The sequence below is a fragment of the Hetaerina americana genome, unplaced genomic scaffold, assembly GCF_022747635.1.
Source record: "Hetaerina americana unplaced genomic scaffold, ioHetAmer1.1.p SCAF_1, whole genome shotgun sequence".
NCBI classification, from domain to species: Eukaryota; Metazoa; Arthropoda; class Insecta; order Odonata; family Calopterygidae; genus Hetaerina; species Hetaerina americana.
In genome coordinates, this window is record NW_027286069.1 from 119,244,976 (window position 1) to 119,263,827 (window position 18,852).

Below are 18,852 nucleotides of genomic sequence, written 5' to 3' on the forward strand. Positions count from 1 at the left end.
GCCATATTGTAGTTCCACTGGAGGTCACCGTTGGCGTTCCTGAAAGCTATAGGCATCTAGTAAACAGTCATAACCTCAAAATGGCCGAGATGTTACACACAAGCGCTGAGTACAATCAAAGAGCTGCTATTTTCGTAAGTGTTCCCATTGGGCATTATATTTCAATATAGTTCGATTCTTCGTGTTGTACCCCAGATCAACTATTTACGATATTGTGGCTAAGCATAATGCTTCGGAGAAGTCTGGGGAAGGTTTCGCTAGCCTGGCGAGGAAATCTCATTCGAGGAAATGCTTGCTTGTCCAGATTTAAGCGCTGCACCCTTTACTACTTAAAAATTTCCAATTATTTCTGCAAAATTGTTATAATCACCTTTTAACGGCACATAGTCTAGGAGGTGCATCATGGCACCACTGACCAGTCTGTGGCATGGGTTAGATTCCAATTGGTTATTAGGGGAGGCAACCAACAGCAGTGGTCATCTGCGCCAGAAGGGATAGGTTGGTAATTTGGTCAGGGTGTGATATAGAGGGAATGGGGTGAAGAGAGAGAGAGGTGGCATCAGCATTAGCCAACTCTCAACAAAAAGGGCCAAGGGGTTAACAATTCAAGCGTCCCATTTGATGGATGGCACACTCCCTGAAGAGCTCTCCACATGGCACACCCAGCAGTAGGGATCAGGATGCCACTGAAAAATACGTCCACCACCAAGATTCGAGCGTGGTCCCTCAGGGCGGAAAGCCATTACATTAGCCAAGGCACTATTCCGATCCCTGTTCAATTCCTTGAGATGCCACTGGGCATCCCCTGCATCAATCAAGCTGGAAGATGTTTCAGGCATGAGATCTTCCTGAGAAACCACTGGCAGCTCAGGGAAATGAACTGGCCTTCCTCTCCTGATGCAAGAGTTTGACACACCATGGGGCTCAAATACTAGGAGAGCTCTACCTTCAACAGTCAAAATGATCTTTGGGTCGAAAACTGAAGTTGGGTCCTACAAATATTCCGTAGACTAAATCTGACAATAAACTCATTGAGACAAGGAATAATGTGGTAATAACTTCTTTATCTCAGACTTTCATATTATCATAAAGGAAAATGCCACGTGCACACACTATCACAGTATTAAACAATAGAAGGAACATTTTTCTCGAGTACTAAGATATTTGAAAATATGGGGAAAATAGGTACAATAACATTGTAAAATGGAAATAAAACTCACATTCTATAGGCTGAATGAATCTTTTTAACAATTATACAATTAAAAACAAACTGGAATGCTTAAGACAATGAATCATAATAAGCTGTGCATTATGTGACATGTGAGTTAAATCGGTAACCTGATGCCCTTAAAAAATTGCTGAGAATTCAATTAGTAAAGAATTTGCAATCAGAAATTATATTTTCATTCACAAGATAATGGTCAGAAAAATTGATCAACTGTTGTATTTTGAGCTAGGAAAAGTTGACATCTCGTTACAAAATAAAATGCTTGTTCAATTACAACTGACAACATGGAAATATATATAATATACCATCATAAGAGTGCCATGAGGCATGAAAATTATCATATAAAAACACTACCTGGGCTTTCATCTTTGGCTGCCCCACATTGTAATCGACATTACAGATACCTTAACTCCTTGCAATGAATCAGCTTCTGCAATCAGTCGTGCACAGAGTTTATACATTTGCATGTTCTTAAAAAAAATTAGCATGTCATAAGGCAATCAAGATGCCCCAGTGGGTACATAAATTTTATATTCACATATCAATAAAAAAAAATTAAAGAACCAAATTTCTAACAAAAATACCATTTTTATTCTAAAATTCCAATAATACTTCAAAAACATTCACACTAATTTATAGATAACAGCCGTTATTAATACATGTATATTAACAAAGCAAAAAATGTTAATAGGTAACCAACTGATAGGATTCCTACGAAAGGAAGTATAAATCATAAATGCAAATACAATGAACATCAGCCTTTCATAGAGCCATTTTATTTTTTATGCAAATCATTGTTTGAACGAATTAAAATTGAAACACTATTTTTTTCATTTCATCATATATTTCTCATGTAGAGGAGTACCTAGTGAAGAAATGCGCCAAAGGAACAAGGAAGAGTGTGAGATTATTAGGGTCTAAGAAGATGGGGAAGAGGAGGAGCCCATTAGAAAAATATTTCCTAGAAGAAAAAGTGATCAGGCATCATTTAGGGGAAAAGTAGATTTCAAATGGTTCAGGAAATATAAAGTGACAATGGGCAAAACAATATGATTGAGAACAGAAATTATTGTAATAGATGTTGTATATTATAATTATATATATATATAAACCAGACATGTTTGACCTTTGTTTTAGTATCACTAATCAATATTTTACTATGTCTTAATAGGTACTCAAGCAGCACTGACAACCTCCACTATGAAGAAAGCACTTTCAGGGATAGGTACATTAGCCAGACATTACATCATGCCATGTTTGTTGTCTTTCATACGAAGCCCATTATAAATGTGAGGAATATAGATTTTTTGTTAAACAATGATCCTAAGATCATTTAATGCCCGTTGTATAGCTACCTATGGAAAAATAAAGACTTGATGCTAATTTAAAATATGTATGTGTAATCAGGTGGAGGTGAATGCTTCATCTAAATGTGGGTACCGGTTATTGAAAATCCCACATTCATACAGTTGTAGTAACCGATTCTGCCACAATTTTCAGATTGAAAAATACATTCTTGCATCTAAGAAACATGCTTAAACCTGCATGGCATCTTACACTTAAAAGAATGCAGGCAATGGAAAAAAAAATTTCTTAGAGCACTTTAACATCAATGATACCACGACTTCAATTGATTAAAAAATTCCTAGTTGCCAAGAAGGCCTTATGCTGGGAATGATTTCCTGCCAGTGTGAAAAACTTCTTTTGTTAAAAATACTCTTGTTTTCAGCAAAAACTCTTAATAAATGTAAGCTTCTATGATTAATTCTGCATATTTATTATGTAAAATGCCATATTTATTTAACTGAATAATAGCATTGCAACAATTCACTTTTTGGTGAGTTAGAATGTTGTTTAAATATATTTCCATCAACTTCCTATGAATATTAATTCTAATGGATCAGGAGCCGCTCATATAAGTTATTTTTTTAACAAACTGCATAACCCTTAACCAGGGAAGACAAATGCATTTCAAAACTATGTATTTATAAACATGCTATTGTTAATTTACTTGGAACAACACTACCTCAATATTAGTCTGCTTCCGCTCCTAACTGAATCATATTTAATGAGAATCACAAATCAACAGCCCAAAATATATTTAAATTTTGTGCCATCACAGAATGAGCGATTTGAATTAAATAACCGGAAATCCCTACATGGAATATGATCAACTATAAACTGCTTAAATGAAATAGTCTTGTCGGCAAACCATCAGGAAAATAAATGAAAATAGTGTGCAGCAAACAAAAACTGAATTTTGCAACTGCAAAATTCAACTTCAGCCCTCAACATTTATTTTCTCTTCAAGCCTGAGATGGTGAATGCGCCGGGAAACAATGGCGCTAACAATTGAGCAAGATTATCCAGGACAACGCCTGCATCATTAAATTAAAAAAAAAACAAATTAAATAATTTGATTGAGATATTCACTTAACTTATTGTATGGTTTCTGTATTTTGAAATGGTATGCATATTTAGTGTAGCTATTAACCACTTCAAAATTACTAATTTGATATGTAAATTTCTGAAAGCAAACTATAAAAACAAATTTTAAACCTGTATTTTAATTTAAATAACTAAAAATTGAACAAATATTATATATATATATATATATATATATATATATATATATATATATATATATATATATACACATATATATACATATAAACCTCATTGGCAAAAGATAATCATTCTGTTTTTAAACAATATTATTATTTACATTCTAAATTATTATTTTCAACTCAGTATAGAGCACATTTTGATGGAGCCATACAGCTAACAAATAACATATTTTAAACAATCTAAAGCAAACATATAACAAGGGGAAACAAAGTAGGAAGTGGGTTTGGAGTTCCGATACAATTTAATATTGAATTCTCAACAAAATGCTTACTTAAGGACTTTCAATTAGTTGGGATTTTCATAGAATTACATGGTTCCTAATGGAATGACAGCAAAGAATATCAAAATGACACACAAAATATGACAGGAGTACACAACATAAAATGAAAATTTACCTTTAAATCAACGAAATATATTATTAAGGTAAATCTGCTTTGTATAACATGAACATTGACAGCAAATTGTCTTTTTGTATCCATATAACTCCATGCTTGTGTCCTCAAATTTTATTGAATTATCTTTACTTAAGATATTACAGGGACCAGATTGACGGAACTACAACATGGAGCTGAACTATTGTTTTCTTTTCAATTAGTGTCACACCTCCATGGCTTATTGCAATACAAAACAATTTATTGTGCCAGAATCATTCGTAAAAATGTTTATCATAAAAATTGGAAGCAAACATGGGACAGCAATGCATCGCACTAATTGCCAAAATATATGCCTCCGTTGGCACATGAAATACTTCTTAATGCGAGAGGACCACAGCAGTGAACAAACGAATTTAAGAGCAATGACTGCAAATTTTAGTCAAGCACTTAATACAATCACTGCCATGCAATGCCTACCTACATGCATTGCCTTTCACACTAAGGAAATAATTTTATCTTCCTCCCTAATTCTCTTCAGTTATCATTGCATAGATTGCTGACATGTTAGTTTTTATCACTGATTTCCCGACCTTGCACATGATTCAGGTTCTAGCTAACATTTATTTAATTAATACTGGCTACTCTTCAACTCACGCTATTCCATTCTGTGGCATTTCTTCAGGCATGATAAATTCGAGGAACTATTTGTTATAAATTCTACTCTATCTGCATTGAGACCGAATGTCATAGATAACCTACACAGTTAATTGTAAGTTTTCAAGAGTAGTAATTCATTGATTGAGGATAGCATAAAAAGGAGGCAGGGGCTCCAAAGGAAAATCAAACGCACCAAAACCAATTTTAAAAGTGCAGAAAACCTTGACCACGGTTGAATAGTGAATATCAAATTAATGGTCCCTTACTCAACTCGCTCATGCCCATTCATAGCCAGGACGGATGATTAAATGTTCATCATTCAAATCAGGAAGGTTTCCTCCTCCCATTCAATGGACCGCAACAATTCATTCTCCTTCGAACATAGGTACCCTGAATGAGTGAATATATCATCCCATCAACACTTACTTTCAAATTGACTCGCATCTCCAGAAATTAAAGACTGATTTTAACAATTAAATCAGTCAGAAAGCACAGAGACAGATTCCATCACTTATTATGGAAAGAAATGGAATGATGAAAATCATTTTCAACACCTGTGCTTTAACAAGAACCTTCATTTGAATAAATAGAGAATTATCATGAAAAAGTTGACACCCCAAAGCGGAACACAATCATTATAAATCGTTAACCTATGACTTGCCCTATTTCAATTAGTTATACTCGGGTGAGCAATATTTTGGAATTCATCTTTTTGCCGTCTTTCCCTTCTGAATGACTTCCCGGCCCCTCAGGAGGAACGAGCATTCTTACGTGCATGTCTACTCGAATGAGTTGAAAGAGAGGGAATGGCAGAGGGGGAAGGCATCCGTCAATGTGACGCTGGCTGGGGGAACATGTATTTTGTTCTTTTGGCCAAAGAGAGAAGTCCGAAGCAGTCTCAAACAGCAACGCTTCCCTCCCCACCACACACACTTCATTCCTTTATTCACTTCATCCCCTTGGAAGCAATCTACAGGTTACTTCCTCTCTCTCGCTTCATTGTGTGGGCCAACCAATTTTTAGCTAGATAAACATCCTCAACAGTGAATGCAATTCCTAGGATTGCACCCCTTGCATTACATAACTTTTCATTTCCTGTTTCCATTCAAGTAATTTTCCTAATGTGAAATTCTGGGAATAGTCCTAAACAGCGTGCATAGAAAAAGTCACCAAAATAGTAAACAATCTTCAAAATGATCAATATGACCCAAAGCACATAATACAAAATAAACCACTGGTTCTCTGATTATATGGTGGGATATAAAATATTTCCCTAATTATAGACAAATAATAAAAAATTATACACTCATTAACAGCTGTCACTAAAATATAGCCTTAGTTGTTTAAATGCCCAATTTATAGATTACACTCGAAAGAAACAAATCTCATTTAAATGATAACCTAATCTCCATTATGAAGTAGGCAAGTGTAAATGCATTAAAAATGGCCTCAAGACGATTCCCCTATTCACGAGTTAACCAGAGGTATTCAATTCAAAGTACGGTGAAGAAGAAGACGACAACCTATTGCTGCATGGCGAAACACAACCTTTGCTGGGAGTTAAGTTTCTTTCGCGTTAAACGAATAGAGAAGAGCTACAGCTGCACACTTGCCCTCTTCCAATTGGACGCATTGTGTTTGAGGAATGGGGTGAGTGGCAGGGGAGGTGGCCACGCATTGAGCACCATTCCCAGGCCCATACACACACGCACACTCCTCACCCAACCCTTCCCCACTCACTCTCCCCACCTGCTTCTCACATTCACACCCCATTACGTGCCATCCGTGGGCGTCGGTGCCTGTCACCGAGAGAGCACCCTGGCTAATGAAGGCACCAGCTCAACCTGAAGGGGACCGTAATCCACCAGTTCACCATCCACAGCCACATGTCCCCTCGTCGGGGAATTGCTATCTTTCGGCTCGAGTCGGAATGCGCGCACCGGGATCATCTCAACCAGGGGACACTTGAGGTGTGTGCCCGAGGACAGGCCGAGGAGGAACTGAGGGAAGAGAAGGGAAGAGCATTGAATGACAATTTAAGATTCACATTTTTGCCTCTTCCATGCATGCACACATATATATATACATATGTACACAACAATCATTAGTGTTAAGTGCAACATACCCAATTCTACCAAAGCAATGAAAATTACAAATACTTATAATACAAGAACCTCTGAAAACCTGCACCAATCATTTGTAAGAACTCAAAATCCAGCACTTAGGCCTGAAGATATGGGCCTCATTCTTTTTAATAAATTACCTGACAATGTGAGGAATATCTCAATAAAATGTCACTATTAAAAAAAACTGCAAATATATGTCAAAGCATCTGTTCTACTCCGTTGATGAATATCTGTGACTATAATTTGCATCTCTAAAATTTTCTTTGAACTGTCCCATATTTGTGCAATAAATCCTTGGGCAAAATTAATTGATCCATGAACTCAAACAGGCATCATGTCAAGCATTAATTGTAACATCAGAGACCTCCCAATGACCCTCATTAATATAGCCATCCTCACTTGGATCAACACCCAAATTTTGGGAACTATTGTTCCGAAGCACCTGCTAAGTAAGAGAGGTCTACCATGCACCCCTCGTTTTCAGGGTATGTTCGAATGATCTGGTCAACTTATATTATCAGAGAATTTTTATAAAGTTCTAAATAACAGAAATTGAATAATCACTAAAACTTCGTTTTTGTAAACAAGTTTATCACAGTTACCTAGCAAGCAGCCTTTCTCAGATTCACTTACAGGAATAATAATGATAAACAGATTGATTTTATCTAATTACTATTTAAGAATTGTCTGAGGATCAGTCAGGAGCTTGCCACTCCTATTTTCAGTTTACATGTACTTATCTTATAGAATGAATAAACCAATCAGTTGCATTGCGCCATACCAAAACTATAATCTTTAACTTTGATTACAAACGGATGATTAAAAGTGAAGCTGCAATTTCCTCTGCTTAAGTTTTCACAACAGACACACAAACGAGTTGCTCACTGCTCATTATCAGTATTTCATTTGAAAGACTCATTTACTGCAGCCCTCTGTTCTTTCCTTCAAATACAAACATCCTTACACCCGTGAGCTGTCTTCCTTCTTTGCCTTCCCTTGATTGCCTTCCCCCCTCCTCACATTTCCATTATATCTCAAGTAGTACCCAACCCATTCGACTCTTTTGTGCTCCATTTTCCTTCTCTCTCCATACTCTCCTGAATACAGGGTCACACCCAAAAGTGGTAGGACTGATTTTTTTACAAGAATTTTATTGACGATATACTTACATCGACTCAATAATCTTCAAAGTATGCTCCTTGAGCTGCTACACACTTAGTATAATGTTGCTCCCATTCCCCGTACGCCCGCTGGAAATTTTCTTTGGGGATGCCGTTGATGACCCTCGTCGAAGCCTCTTGAACGGCCTTTATCGAGTCAAAACGTCGTCCCTTGAGCTGTCTTTTCATCAGGGGGAAGAAGAAGAAGTCCGGTGGTGCCAGATCGGGAGAATAGGGCAGGTGCGGCAACGTGGCAACGCCGTATTTGGCCAGGAGCTGTCTGACGACGAGCGCACCATGGCAGAATTTTCGGCACCATCTTGGCGCACACCTTGCGCATGGCCAAATCCTGTGAAATAATGCGTTGGACGTTGGATGCAGACAGACCCAACTGGTCTGCAATTTCTTCACTGGTTAAGCGTTAGTCTGTGTTCAGCAGTGTCCTCACTCTGTCCACATTCGTGTCGGTTCTTGCCGTCGACGGCCGTCCGGAGCGATGGTCGTCTTCAACGAGCTCCCTACCCTCTTTAAACAACTTGTGCCACTCAAATACTGTGGAACGGCTTAAGGCATTGTCCCCATAAGTCTGCTTGATCATATCGAGGGTCTCAGTTGCCGTCTTCCCGAGTTTCGCACAAAACTTCACGGAATAACGTTGCTCTAAGTTCAGATTCATTTTGTTTTTCCCCGCGAACAAAAAACTTGCTTCACTAAAAACGGTGTCCTCACTCAACGACAGCCCACAGGCGACTGAGGTTGGTGTCGGTCTGTTGCTAAGAGCCCCCTCCACCTTACCCTGCCAGGCAGACCCCCCTCCACTGCTCCGTTCGTGCCAGAGAAAATCAGTCCTACCACTTTTGGGTGCGACCCTGTACACCGTCATTTCTTATTTCAGCTGCCCATTTGATCCCCACTATCCTCCTCCAGCACCAGTTTTTGAATGCTTCCATTCTTCTTTGGTTTGCTTCTCAACTGGTTCGTCTCTGAATAATAAAGGGTGCCACACTCAACACAAATACTTTGGTTCTTTTTTTCTAGGCTGCCTTTGATCATGGTGTATTTTTCTTTTCCGATGTTTTTTTTATCAAAGCAGTTGTCTCTTCCGGTAAACATAATCACAGCTGAACCATATGCAGTCGACATCTTGGGAGCTGAGATTTTGGACACAATGGAAGTACTTTTAGAAATACATCAATTTGGGATTTATAATCTTCCGCTAATTGTATGAATCAACCAAATATGTATTTTTAAAAGTATTTCTCCTTCGCCATTGTCGTCTATGATAACAAGGAGAAGTCTCAGCGGTTCGGTCATGTAGTTGGGGTTGTAAACATTGATTAATATCATTTTATTAAGTATTCACCCCAAATGCCAAATGACACTTTGTTCTATTGCTACAGCAACCAGGTCTTTGCGGTCAAAAAGACAGCATTTTGTTGATTATGAACAGCAAGATCAAAAATCTGGATTTAGCCAACAGCAACATTATGCTATGTAAAAATCTACTGTTAATTTCCATAATCACTCTCACTATGAAGTTATATTTATTCCTATAGCCAGTTTTAGACTAGATTTAGGGATTTTGGTGCTTCAGTGGCCATTATTATTCCTAAAATAATTGTTAGTCATACCTGTAAGAGTTGAGCCCTCGTGATTCCAGCACGAACCACCAAGAGCCAAATGATGCCATCAGCCAGTTTGCAATTGGGTGCAAAAAGTGCATCACTGCCAATATGTGACTGATATGAGGCATGCACCATCACAAAATCTCCTGAAATTGCATTCAAACACTCATTAGAATCTTCAACAGTAAAAATACCGAACATAACTATTGCATGTGCCCTTCCTTATGATATTGCCTTGCTAAAGATGCATAGTCTATGCAAGAAATGCACTATTTGGTGCAATCTGGTAGCCATGGCGCCCACTATAGCCCCACCCATCCACTAGCGGCACCGGTTGCCTAGGACCCAATGCGCTGTCTGTGCTGGGCGGATCGTCGAGCTGGGCGCATGGTGTCAGCTATATTAGTTTTTGTTGTCCTTGTTCTTAGTGTTTGCCAAAAATAGAAATTGACGAAATCACGGAACAACGAATCAACATATCAAGTTTTTGGTGAAATGGGGTGAAAGTTTTCAAGAAATTACTGAAATGTCAACCGCTACTTACAGTGATAGTGCTGTGAAAAAAACTTTAGTTTTCTAGCGGATTAAGTGTTTTGAAGATGCCTGACAAGATGCCTCCAATGATACAAGGCCAGGATGACCTTCATCCACTTGTGTTGACGACAACATTGATCGTGTGCAGTCCCTTGCCCTTACTGATCGTCTCAAAACTGTCCGAATGATAGAAGCTGATGAACTGAATTTGGGAAAATCAACAGTGCACACTATTTTAACCAAATATAAAGGATGGATCCTTCACCGTGACAATGCACCTGCACATTCAGAATTGATTTTTCCCCAGTTTTGGCAAAAAATTAAATCACCTTGATCCCTGATCATCCTCCCTATTCACCAGATCTTGCTCCCAAGACCTTTTCCTATTCCCAAAATGCAAAAATGTGACGAGGGAACATCACTGGGAAGATGTGGACACAATAAAGTAAGAATTGACCAGAAAACTAAAAAGCCTAACTGCCGAGGAGGACTTCCAAGGGGCTTTAAACAGTAGAAAAGAAGTTGGAATAAGTGCATAGCAATGAATGGAGCCCATGCTTGACCATTTTGGCCTAAAACATTGCAAGATACATAAACTGTTCTACCTGCTCTCGCTTTTGCCTTCCTATTTTAGCGTTTAACTAAGCTTTCTTCTTTCTTAAAAGCCTCATACTTTTTTTTTTCATTTAGATTGATTCTTATCCCATACAATCACACTGTTTTCTTGATGAGCTCAACAATGCCTGCAACCCTTTGCTTAGCCATCTAACCAAAGAGGGCTAACTTGAGAAGTATTTTTCATGCGCAGTTACATGAATAATACTTCAAAACCAGATTTCCTTGAATGTGGTGGAGGTAGGTACACAGGTCAGTCCCAAAAATAAGTGGAATGAACTTTTGCCACCAATGCAGATGGCTAACAATAATGGGATGATTTTTGGTGGGAAAGGTAATGGGAGATCCTGGGATAGCAAAGCAACCCACATCAGTCAACTATGGGCACTTACAGCGTGTGGATTACAGCCAGACTGCGGACCCCTGTTCGACGGTCACGTCACGAATTCACGATGCCACTTTCCACGGAGCAATGATATGCCATAAAATTGTGCATTAAGCTTGGAAAATGCATCTGGAAACTATGATCATAGTTAAGGATGCTTATGGATGGATGGAGAAATGTCCCAAGTGATGGTTTTCTGCTTCTGCACAGGATGTTTCGGGAGAGTGGAGAGGAGGTTGACGACAAGGAATAAAGCCATTAACATCCATCATCAAAAACACACTGCGATGTTCAAAAAAAAAAGACATTTGCTGAATTCCAATTGGCCCCCAAGTGTCATGACTTTAACAGAAAGAAGAGTGGAATATTCAGAAAACCACAGAGCGTTGCATTCTTATGGAAGATATAGCCAATGAGAGAGGTACATGCTAAGATGGTCCCCACGGTGCTGTCAGAGGACTGCAGCTGCTTGCATGACAATCTTGCATTGGCCCTCTTGAAGGACGTAGAAAGTGACCTGATATTTTGAGAATATGTGGTAACTGGTGAGGAGACATGGGTCTTTGAGTATGACCCAAGTATAACCCATTCAAGTACCATTTTGGACCCCTGGATTATGTCTGAGTGTATAATGAAAGGAGAAACTTTGTAATTCCACATAGATTACAAAGTTTCTCTTTTCATTATGTTAAGTCGACTCCATGAAGTCACGCCCGAGACAACGAATTATGTCTGAGAGGCCAGGACAAGGTGCTTGAACGAGGGCCTGGTTGATGCCTTGCAGAAAGCATACCACAACTGGCAGCAGAGGCACTGGCATTGGTGTGTCAATACATAAGGATGCTCTTATGAATGATTTTTGCAATTTGTACTTAGATCTGCAGTACATTTTTCCCCAGATCTATTCTACTCATATTTGGGACAGACCTTGCACGCGGGCTATGCAAATCACATTGTTCACAATATGTAAGATTGATTCCATTCATTATCAGGAAAGAATTGATTTGAACGGTGACTGACTTCATGACTTGACCCATGCTCACCTTCAATCACCTTCCAATCAGAAGGCACGGGCTGCGTAAGAGAAGGAAGGCGCGAAGCAGGGCCATACATGCGTGCCGGGGGAAGCATGCCCCCGCCATTACTGCCATCATATTCCAATGAGGAGACGGAGAGGGAGGAGCCCACGGCCGAGAGGTAGCTGGAGGCAGCTGCAGAGTAGAATGTGCTCTTCCGAGATGCCACTGAATAGAAGCTGTCCAAACGGGGTCGTCCTACAACTAGGAGAGATGCAAACGTCAAAAACTGCACACAAAGGAATGCTTTTTTTTCCTTCATGACCCCGAGTTGATCAGAGTGCCTCGTTCAACACTCATGACCTTAATTGACCTCAGCCACATCCACACAGCTGGGGCACACCAAAATTCTTGGTTTAGCTATCGCTGCCCAATCGGATGAACTGGACAGAAAAGAAATGCAAAAGAAACATGCAAAGACATTTACTATGGAAATAATTGCTATCCTACCTAAAATCAACATCAATTGCTCTATTAAAAAGTCTATCAAGCTTTAACTGGTGAAAAGGAATTTCAATCATTTCATTTATATATGCTTGTGAATACCATTTAAACTTTGAAGAAGAAAACTAGCCACAAAATCAATGACAGGTAAAAAGCACATTCATTTCAGAGTCAGCATAACAAAGTGCTTAGACATATTTTTAAAAAATAGTCAAGATGAACCCTTGTTTTTAAAACATCAATTCAATGGAGACAAGTAAAGCTGTTAAAATGAAAGTAAAAATTTTTTAAATTTGAGATTTTGCTAATTTATCATAAAAACTACTTTTTTTTAAGTGCTTCTGCATTTTATAAAAAAGGCTTAACGTCAAAAATTTGAACACCAACTTTTCTTTTAATGTTACATGCGACAAAAAATTCATGCCCCCTACTTCTTGCTTCCTCTTCATTTCAGGGATTTAGCCAAATTCTGTTGGCCTATTCCGAAACCCATCTCTTCCACAGTCTTCCAAAATCCCAATTTCCTTTGGGTTCATATTTATGTTGCGCTACTAGTTTAGCTATGATGCAAAAGAAAACCAACCCCAGCAAACATTTATATTAATTTTTAAAACAAAATGCTGCCATTTGAATGCCAAAAACCCAGTTAGAACAAAAGCAGTTGCAGACAATCACATCCTAAAACAATCTTTATATTCTAATTATCTGTGATGCAATAGCGATGATTATGATACTGACTGGAATATCAAACTATCGAAGCTCGGAACTCATGAGGCACAACCCAAAAAATCCCTAAGGCACAACATTAGAAAAGAAAACTATTGACAATTTTTAATTCTGCATCACATTTTTTTCTCATCTAAGCTGGCATAAGATTCATGCCATTTTTCTAAAATAGTCATCAGTTGTCTAGCCGCACTCTCTTTTATCTTGTCCCCATCAAAAATGTCATTCTACAGTTGCAAAGGAATTGCTCCAAGCCGCAAGTGATGACCCAGATTTTCTAAAAAAAAAGGTCATTACTGGAAATGAGTCATAGGTCTTTGTCTATGACCCTAAAATAAATTCCAAGGCTTCCCAACAGTCAGTTGACAAGATAAAAAAGAATTCAGCGAGGCAGCTGATGGCCATTCTTATAAAAAGGACTTTGCCGATGGTTTCAAAAAGTAGAAGGGGCGCTGCTGGGATAAGTGCGTGTGGTCTCCCAAGGGGAGTGCCACTCCGAAGGGGATGAGTAAGGCCTCTTCATTGTTCTAGGTTGGCCGTTTCTCCCAAAATGATTGCATGGCTGGATATTTTCCGGAAAGACCTTCTACATACCTACTCTTCTATTACTGAAATTTTGAATATTCCACGAGAGTCTATTCAGCCACATTCAAGCATGACCATCCCTCCTCTCCCTCTCTCAAACGGTTGCATCTGTTTGGTGATTCGTGAACTGCCTCTCATCCATTTTCCTAACGTGAGAAAATCAATGCAGAAAATTTTGTTCATACTCTCGAGTCTTCCTCTTCAACAGAATTACTCATATCCATCCCAATCTCAATGAATTTCCTTTCACACACATCTACGTCATGTTATTTGATACCTTATGTCCATTTCCTCAATGTCATTTTCACCAACTGATACTCTTCATTGGTTCAACATTGATACAACATTGGTTCTCTTTCATCATCCATATCACTACCACGCATGTAAATAGGGCAATGGTCGCCCATTCATTTTCCAAGCATCAGATCTTCCTGGGAAACCACACACACTGTACAATTAAAGGAACTGGCTCTCTTACCCTCATGCGTGAGTTTCAATTTCCATTGGGTTGAGTATGAGGAGAGTTTGCCCTCATCTATCGTCGTCATCATTCCAATTTTCAGGTTTATTGCTGTGTGGCTGAACGTATTGGTCCTCAAAGCACTCACTCCAACAGTCTCTACTTATGCATAGTACATCCCAGCCATCCATTCTCAATTCCATTAAATAATCTTTCCTAATTGAAATGCGTGACTAAAATGTTTAAACAACAGAGGTACGTTGGATATCATGCTGATAAGATGGAAACGGACATGTAAATAATAGCTAGTATAAGTAATCTGACCGGTGAGTAATTATCATTCAGCCTTGCTACTCCCGTCTCAGTTCTCTAACAAATAAAGCCTTATTTATTCCCATGATGATATAACACACATTAATCCATTTTTTGCATTTTCCATACATTTTCATTACAATTTAATTAAACTTTAATGGAAATTAAAACTATTCATGCAAACTGGTATTAGTCAATTGGTCACAAAGTGTCATTTACAGTTGAATAGCTTTTTCTTTATTCTATTCTGAAGTACATATATCCTTCTACTTTTGGGACATATTAGTTTATTATACTTTCCTTATAAATAAAAATGCCTACAATTACACTTCAATTGGGGTATACATTGTTAAAATAAAAAGCTTTTTGAGATTTCCAGAAAATCCAGACTACCGAGAGGTTTGCGTGATCAGAACTTGAAGGAGCACTTTCAGGGGATCGCATAAGGGTTTTCAGAGAATGCATTCAGCAAGTATTTAGCGAAATTGCAGGGCCCAGCATGTAGCCACCACTTCAGGAATTTCCTACATATATTGTATCAATTAACTCTTTAATCAACTTTGTGGTTAAGAGACAATTACAAGAGATAAGTGCCCCACATTGTCCATCACAAGAATGTGATCAAATTTATAATTGCAGTGGTTTCTATGCCAGCAGTGATCTTTTGTAGTGAGTATTTATCATCATGATTACTCATTAGGTGAACTATTGAACTCTACGAGCATACCTGAAAACATTTCGGAGAACTTCAAAGGTGAATGATGCAAAGTTTTCTGACAACTTGAATGGGCCAAATTGCGATGACAAATCTGCTGCACAATTTCCACATGAATACAGGCGTTTCAAACCCTGGATATTCAAATATGAATTGGTGCCCCAAGGAAATTTTTTTTTCTCAATGAGGTTGGCACTTGAAAAAATGCAAAGAGACAAGATGATTCAGTTAGGAACTGAAGGAAGGTAGCCCATGACTGATGTTGTTTAATTTGCCGTAGATGCCAATCTGGATCGGCCCGAGTTCATCTCCACATATTAGGATTCTTAAAGAAATGGGACCTGACGAATTCCAAAGAAACTGCGGGAGATGCCACAACAGTAACTTTTAACGGAGTCATCCGCTAATGTGCATTTCAATGCAACAATTTCAGAGTGTAAAAATCATTCGCCTTGACTGGGATCCCAGTCAAGGCGAATGATTTTTACAATCTGAAATTGTTGCATTGAAATGGGACTTGGGTGTGGTCAAGTGACACAAAGTAGCATTTTCATTGAAAGTGGCAGTTTCCTAAAATTGTTTATTGACTTGAATGAACACCTAAATTCAGCACTCAAATGATACGTCTGAAGCCATTCGGATAAAAGGAAAAACCTGCATTTTTTAGAATTGATTGAAAACTTAAAAATCACAATAGTGGGAAAATGCAAGGAGGAACTGGGAATTCTGGGATATAGACCGCATAGTTTCACAGGGAGTGAATGCTTTGGTTTGCTGCTAAGCTTCAGCTTCTCACTTTGATGACATACATACTCAAAAGATTTTATGCGAACCATTGAAAAGTGAAATCGGGGTATTTTAAATTTAGCAGCTGCGGGGGCCGGCCATTTTTTGTGAAACTTTTCACTCAATTCACTCAATAAAATACAACTATTGAAACGGCGGATATTTTTTGATGAAATTTTAAATACATTGAGATTATACACGAGAGTAATCAACTAGAGAGTGGATTTGTTCCAAGCATTCTATGGCGTGGAACTCAACACAATCAGCAAATAAAGCAGGTTTCACTTCTCTTTTTCTTGGCTGAACACACTCTACAAGGTATGCGAGGAGTTGTCTTGATCCGAGCACCAACTATTTTCTCTACTTCATAGTTTTTCATGTCCGTTGAAAGTCTTCCCAGTTGGTCCATCTTAGGCGCACGCCTTGCGGGAAAAATGTGAATGCTTTTCTCTTTGGGTGTTTGAGACGGGCTCTTCTGTACCTCTGTGACTCACCCAGTGTCTTGCAACTTCATGCAAGAATTTTTCATACTTACACAAATAGTTTTCCATTGAGCTCCTAATTCACCCTAGAATAAGTGAATAGGGCACCGTTTGACAAATACAGCACCATCTTCTTCGACCACTTTTCCTGGTCTTTCTCACTTTGGTGCACTGAGTGTCTCTGTAAGAGGATCCAGTGCCCAGCAATCACTTATTCTGTCTCCATGCACCTGCCCCATAAGGACCATCGATCCTACAAATTATTCCATTTCTCCAATGGTTATCTCATGCCACTTCAATCTTTAAGAAGATTCTCTGTATTTATGAACATTTTGCTCAGGATAACGATTTCATTTCTCCACCATCATTGAAAAGAGGTAATCCCCAATAAACAAGCTAACTATGTCACTCACGTTTTTTTGGATCACGTGGACTAATTTTCACACCTAGTGTCCCAGCAAATGTTCCTAAAGTAGGAATAATGTTGCTGTCCAACCAAAACACAGCATCGCCAATCATTGTGCAAGTAAAATCATTACTGTCAACTTCAGAATCCCTGGAATATTACAAAGTTAGAGCACGAACGGTTTTCTTGGTAATTATTACATCATCATCACTGTCTCCAGGGATTTTATTATTGTTTTTGCCAGAACTTTCATCATTCACATCCCTTCACGGCTTGGGACATCAGGCAAACTACTATCAGCAAAAACTTCAATTAAAATATCATTTTTGCTCATTCCAATTCTGTTCTCTGCAGCCATGATTGCGTAAAGGGTAACAAATAAATGTTACAAGTTAAAAAAAATACAATTTCCCTCAGGAAAACCATGAACTTTCACAAAAACAATGTGAAAAGCTTCTAGACTGATGAGGATCAAAGAAATAGCTCTTAATTTTTCCAAATTAATCCAGAGGTGGGCTGAAGCCACAGCCAAAGCCGAAGACTACATGAGCATGTATTGATACACAAGTGGCCACTTGAAAAACATGTAATAATACAAGAGCGAACCACAAAGTGTTAAATATGATACAGGAGGTGCTGAAATGATTTTGTAAAAATAGGTTACTTCAAAAATATAAATAATGATCCCATATTCTATTTTAAAATTTTTCCTCTTCATTTTAATCATATCCTGTCATGCATTGAATCCATTCCCTGCATTTTTCCAACAATTTATGAGTGAGTTGGGGTGTTTTCAAATTATATGAACCCAACTTTTACTGAGACAAAACTGCAAATTTAGTCGTGAACTTCAACAATTTAACTGATTGACAATAGAAAATCATGATAGTGACATACTATGAAGCGCCTAACAGTAATAAAAATAATGTTTGCTGATAGAAGCAGATTCAAAATCTTAACGCTATCCTAATCTAAATAAAATTGCAATTTACACTATCCTTTCACAAGCACTGAAATACATCTCTGATTTTTAAAGCATAAGCATACACCTACCTACCTCCTCACTCACCCGGAAATGGCACTCCTACACCAAAAGGACTTTGAGAAAATATCCGTGTCCTTACCAGGTAAGCACGGAGGGAATTTATTTCGTATGTTCATGCAGACACCTGACTGGTCCACTTTTTACACTCAGTACATATATGTACTTCATTTGTTTGGTAAACTACACCCAGTGATTTGCTCTTATTGCCCGTATTTCACACCATAGTAATCCAGTAAAAGGGTAGAATTTGGCAAAATAATGCATTTTTAGGCAACGATTTATGCTCAGGTAAACATATTAGTTAGCCAATGGCAATATTTAGCCACAATTTTCTGATATGCAATGATTTTATATTTTTTGGAGTGAATTCTTGCAGTATTAGGTTTTGAAAATAAAAAAATTTCTATTTTTTCCAATTGTTAGCCCAAGCCATCGGGTCCCGGGAGTGCAGACCCCCGGAGTTCATCATGGCATTGAGACTCA

General features: G+C 38.3%; 1 protein-coding gene across 1 annotated transcript in view; it reads right to left on the minus strand.

Annotated features, from left to right (window-relative positions):
- Positions 1–3,909: 3,909 nt before the first annotated feature.
- The window catches only part of LOC139696206 (sphingosine kinase 2-like), a 36,711-nt gene continuing 21,768 nt past the window's right edge, over positions 3,910–18,852 (minus strand). Inside the window, exons 7-9 of the mRNA XM_071594865.1 lie at positions 12,376–12,612; positions 9,805–9,944; positions 3,910–6,887 (exon numbers count right to left, since the gene is read on the minus strand). Coding sequence (XP_071450966.1) covers positions 6,690–6,887; positions 9,805–9,944; positions 12,376–12,612 — 575 coding nt within the window. The 3' untranslated portion in view covers positions 3,910–6,689. The remainder of the gene's footprint in view (positions 6,888–9,804; positions 9,945–12,375; positions 12,613–18,852) is intronic.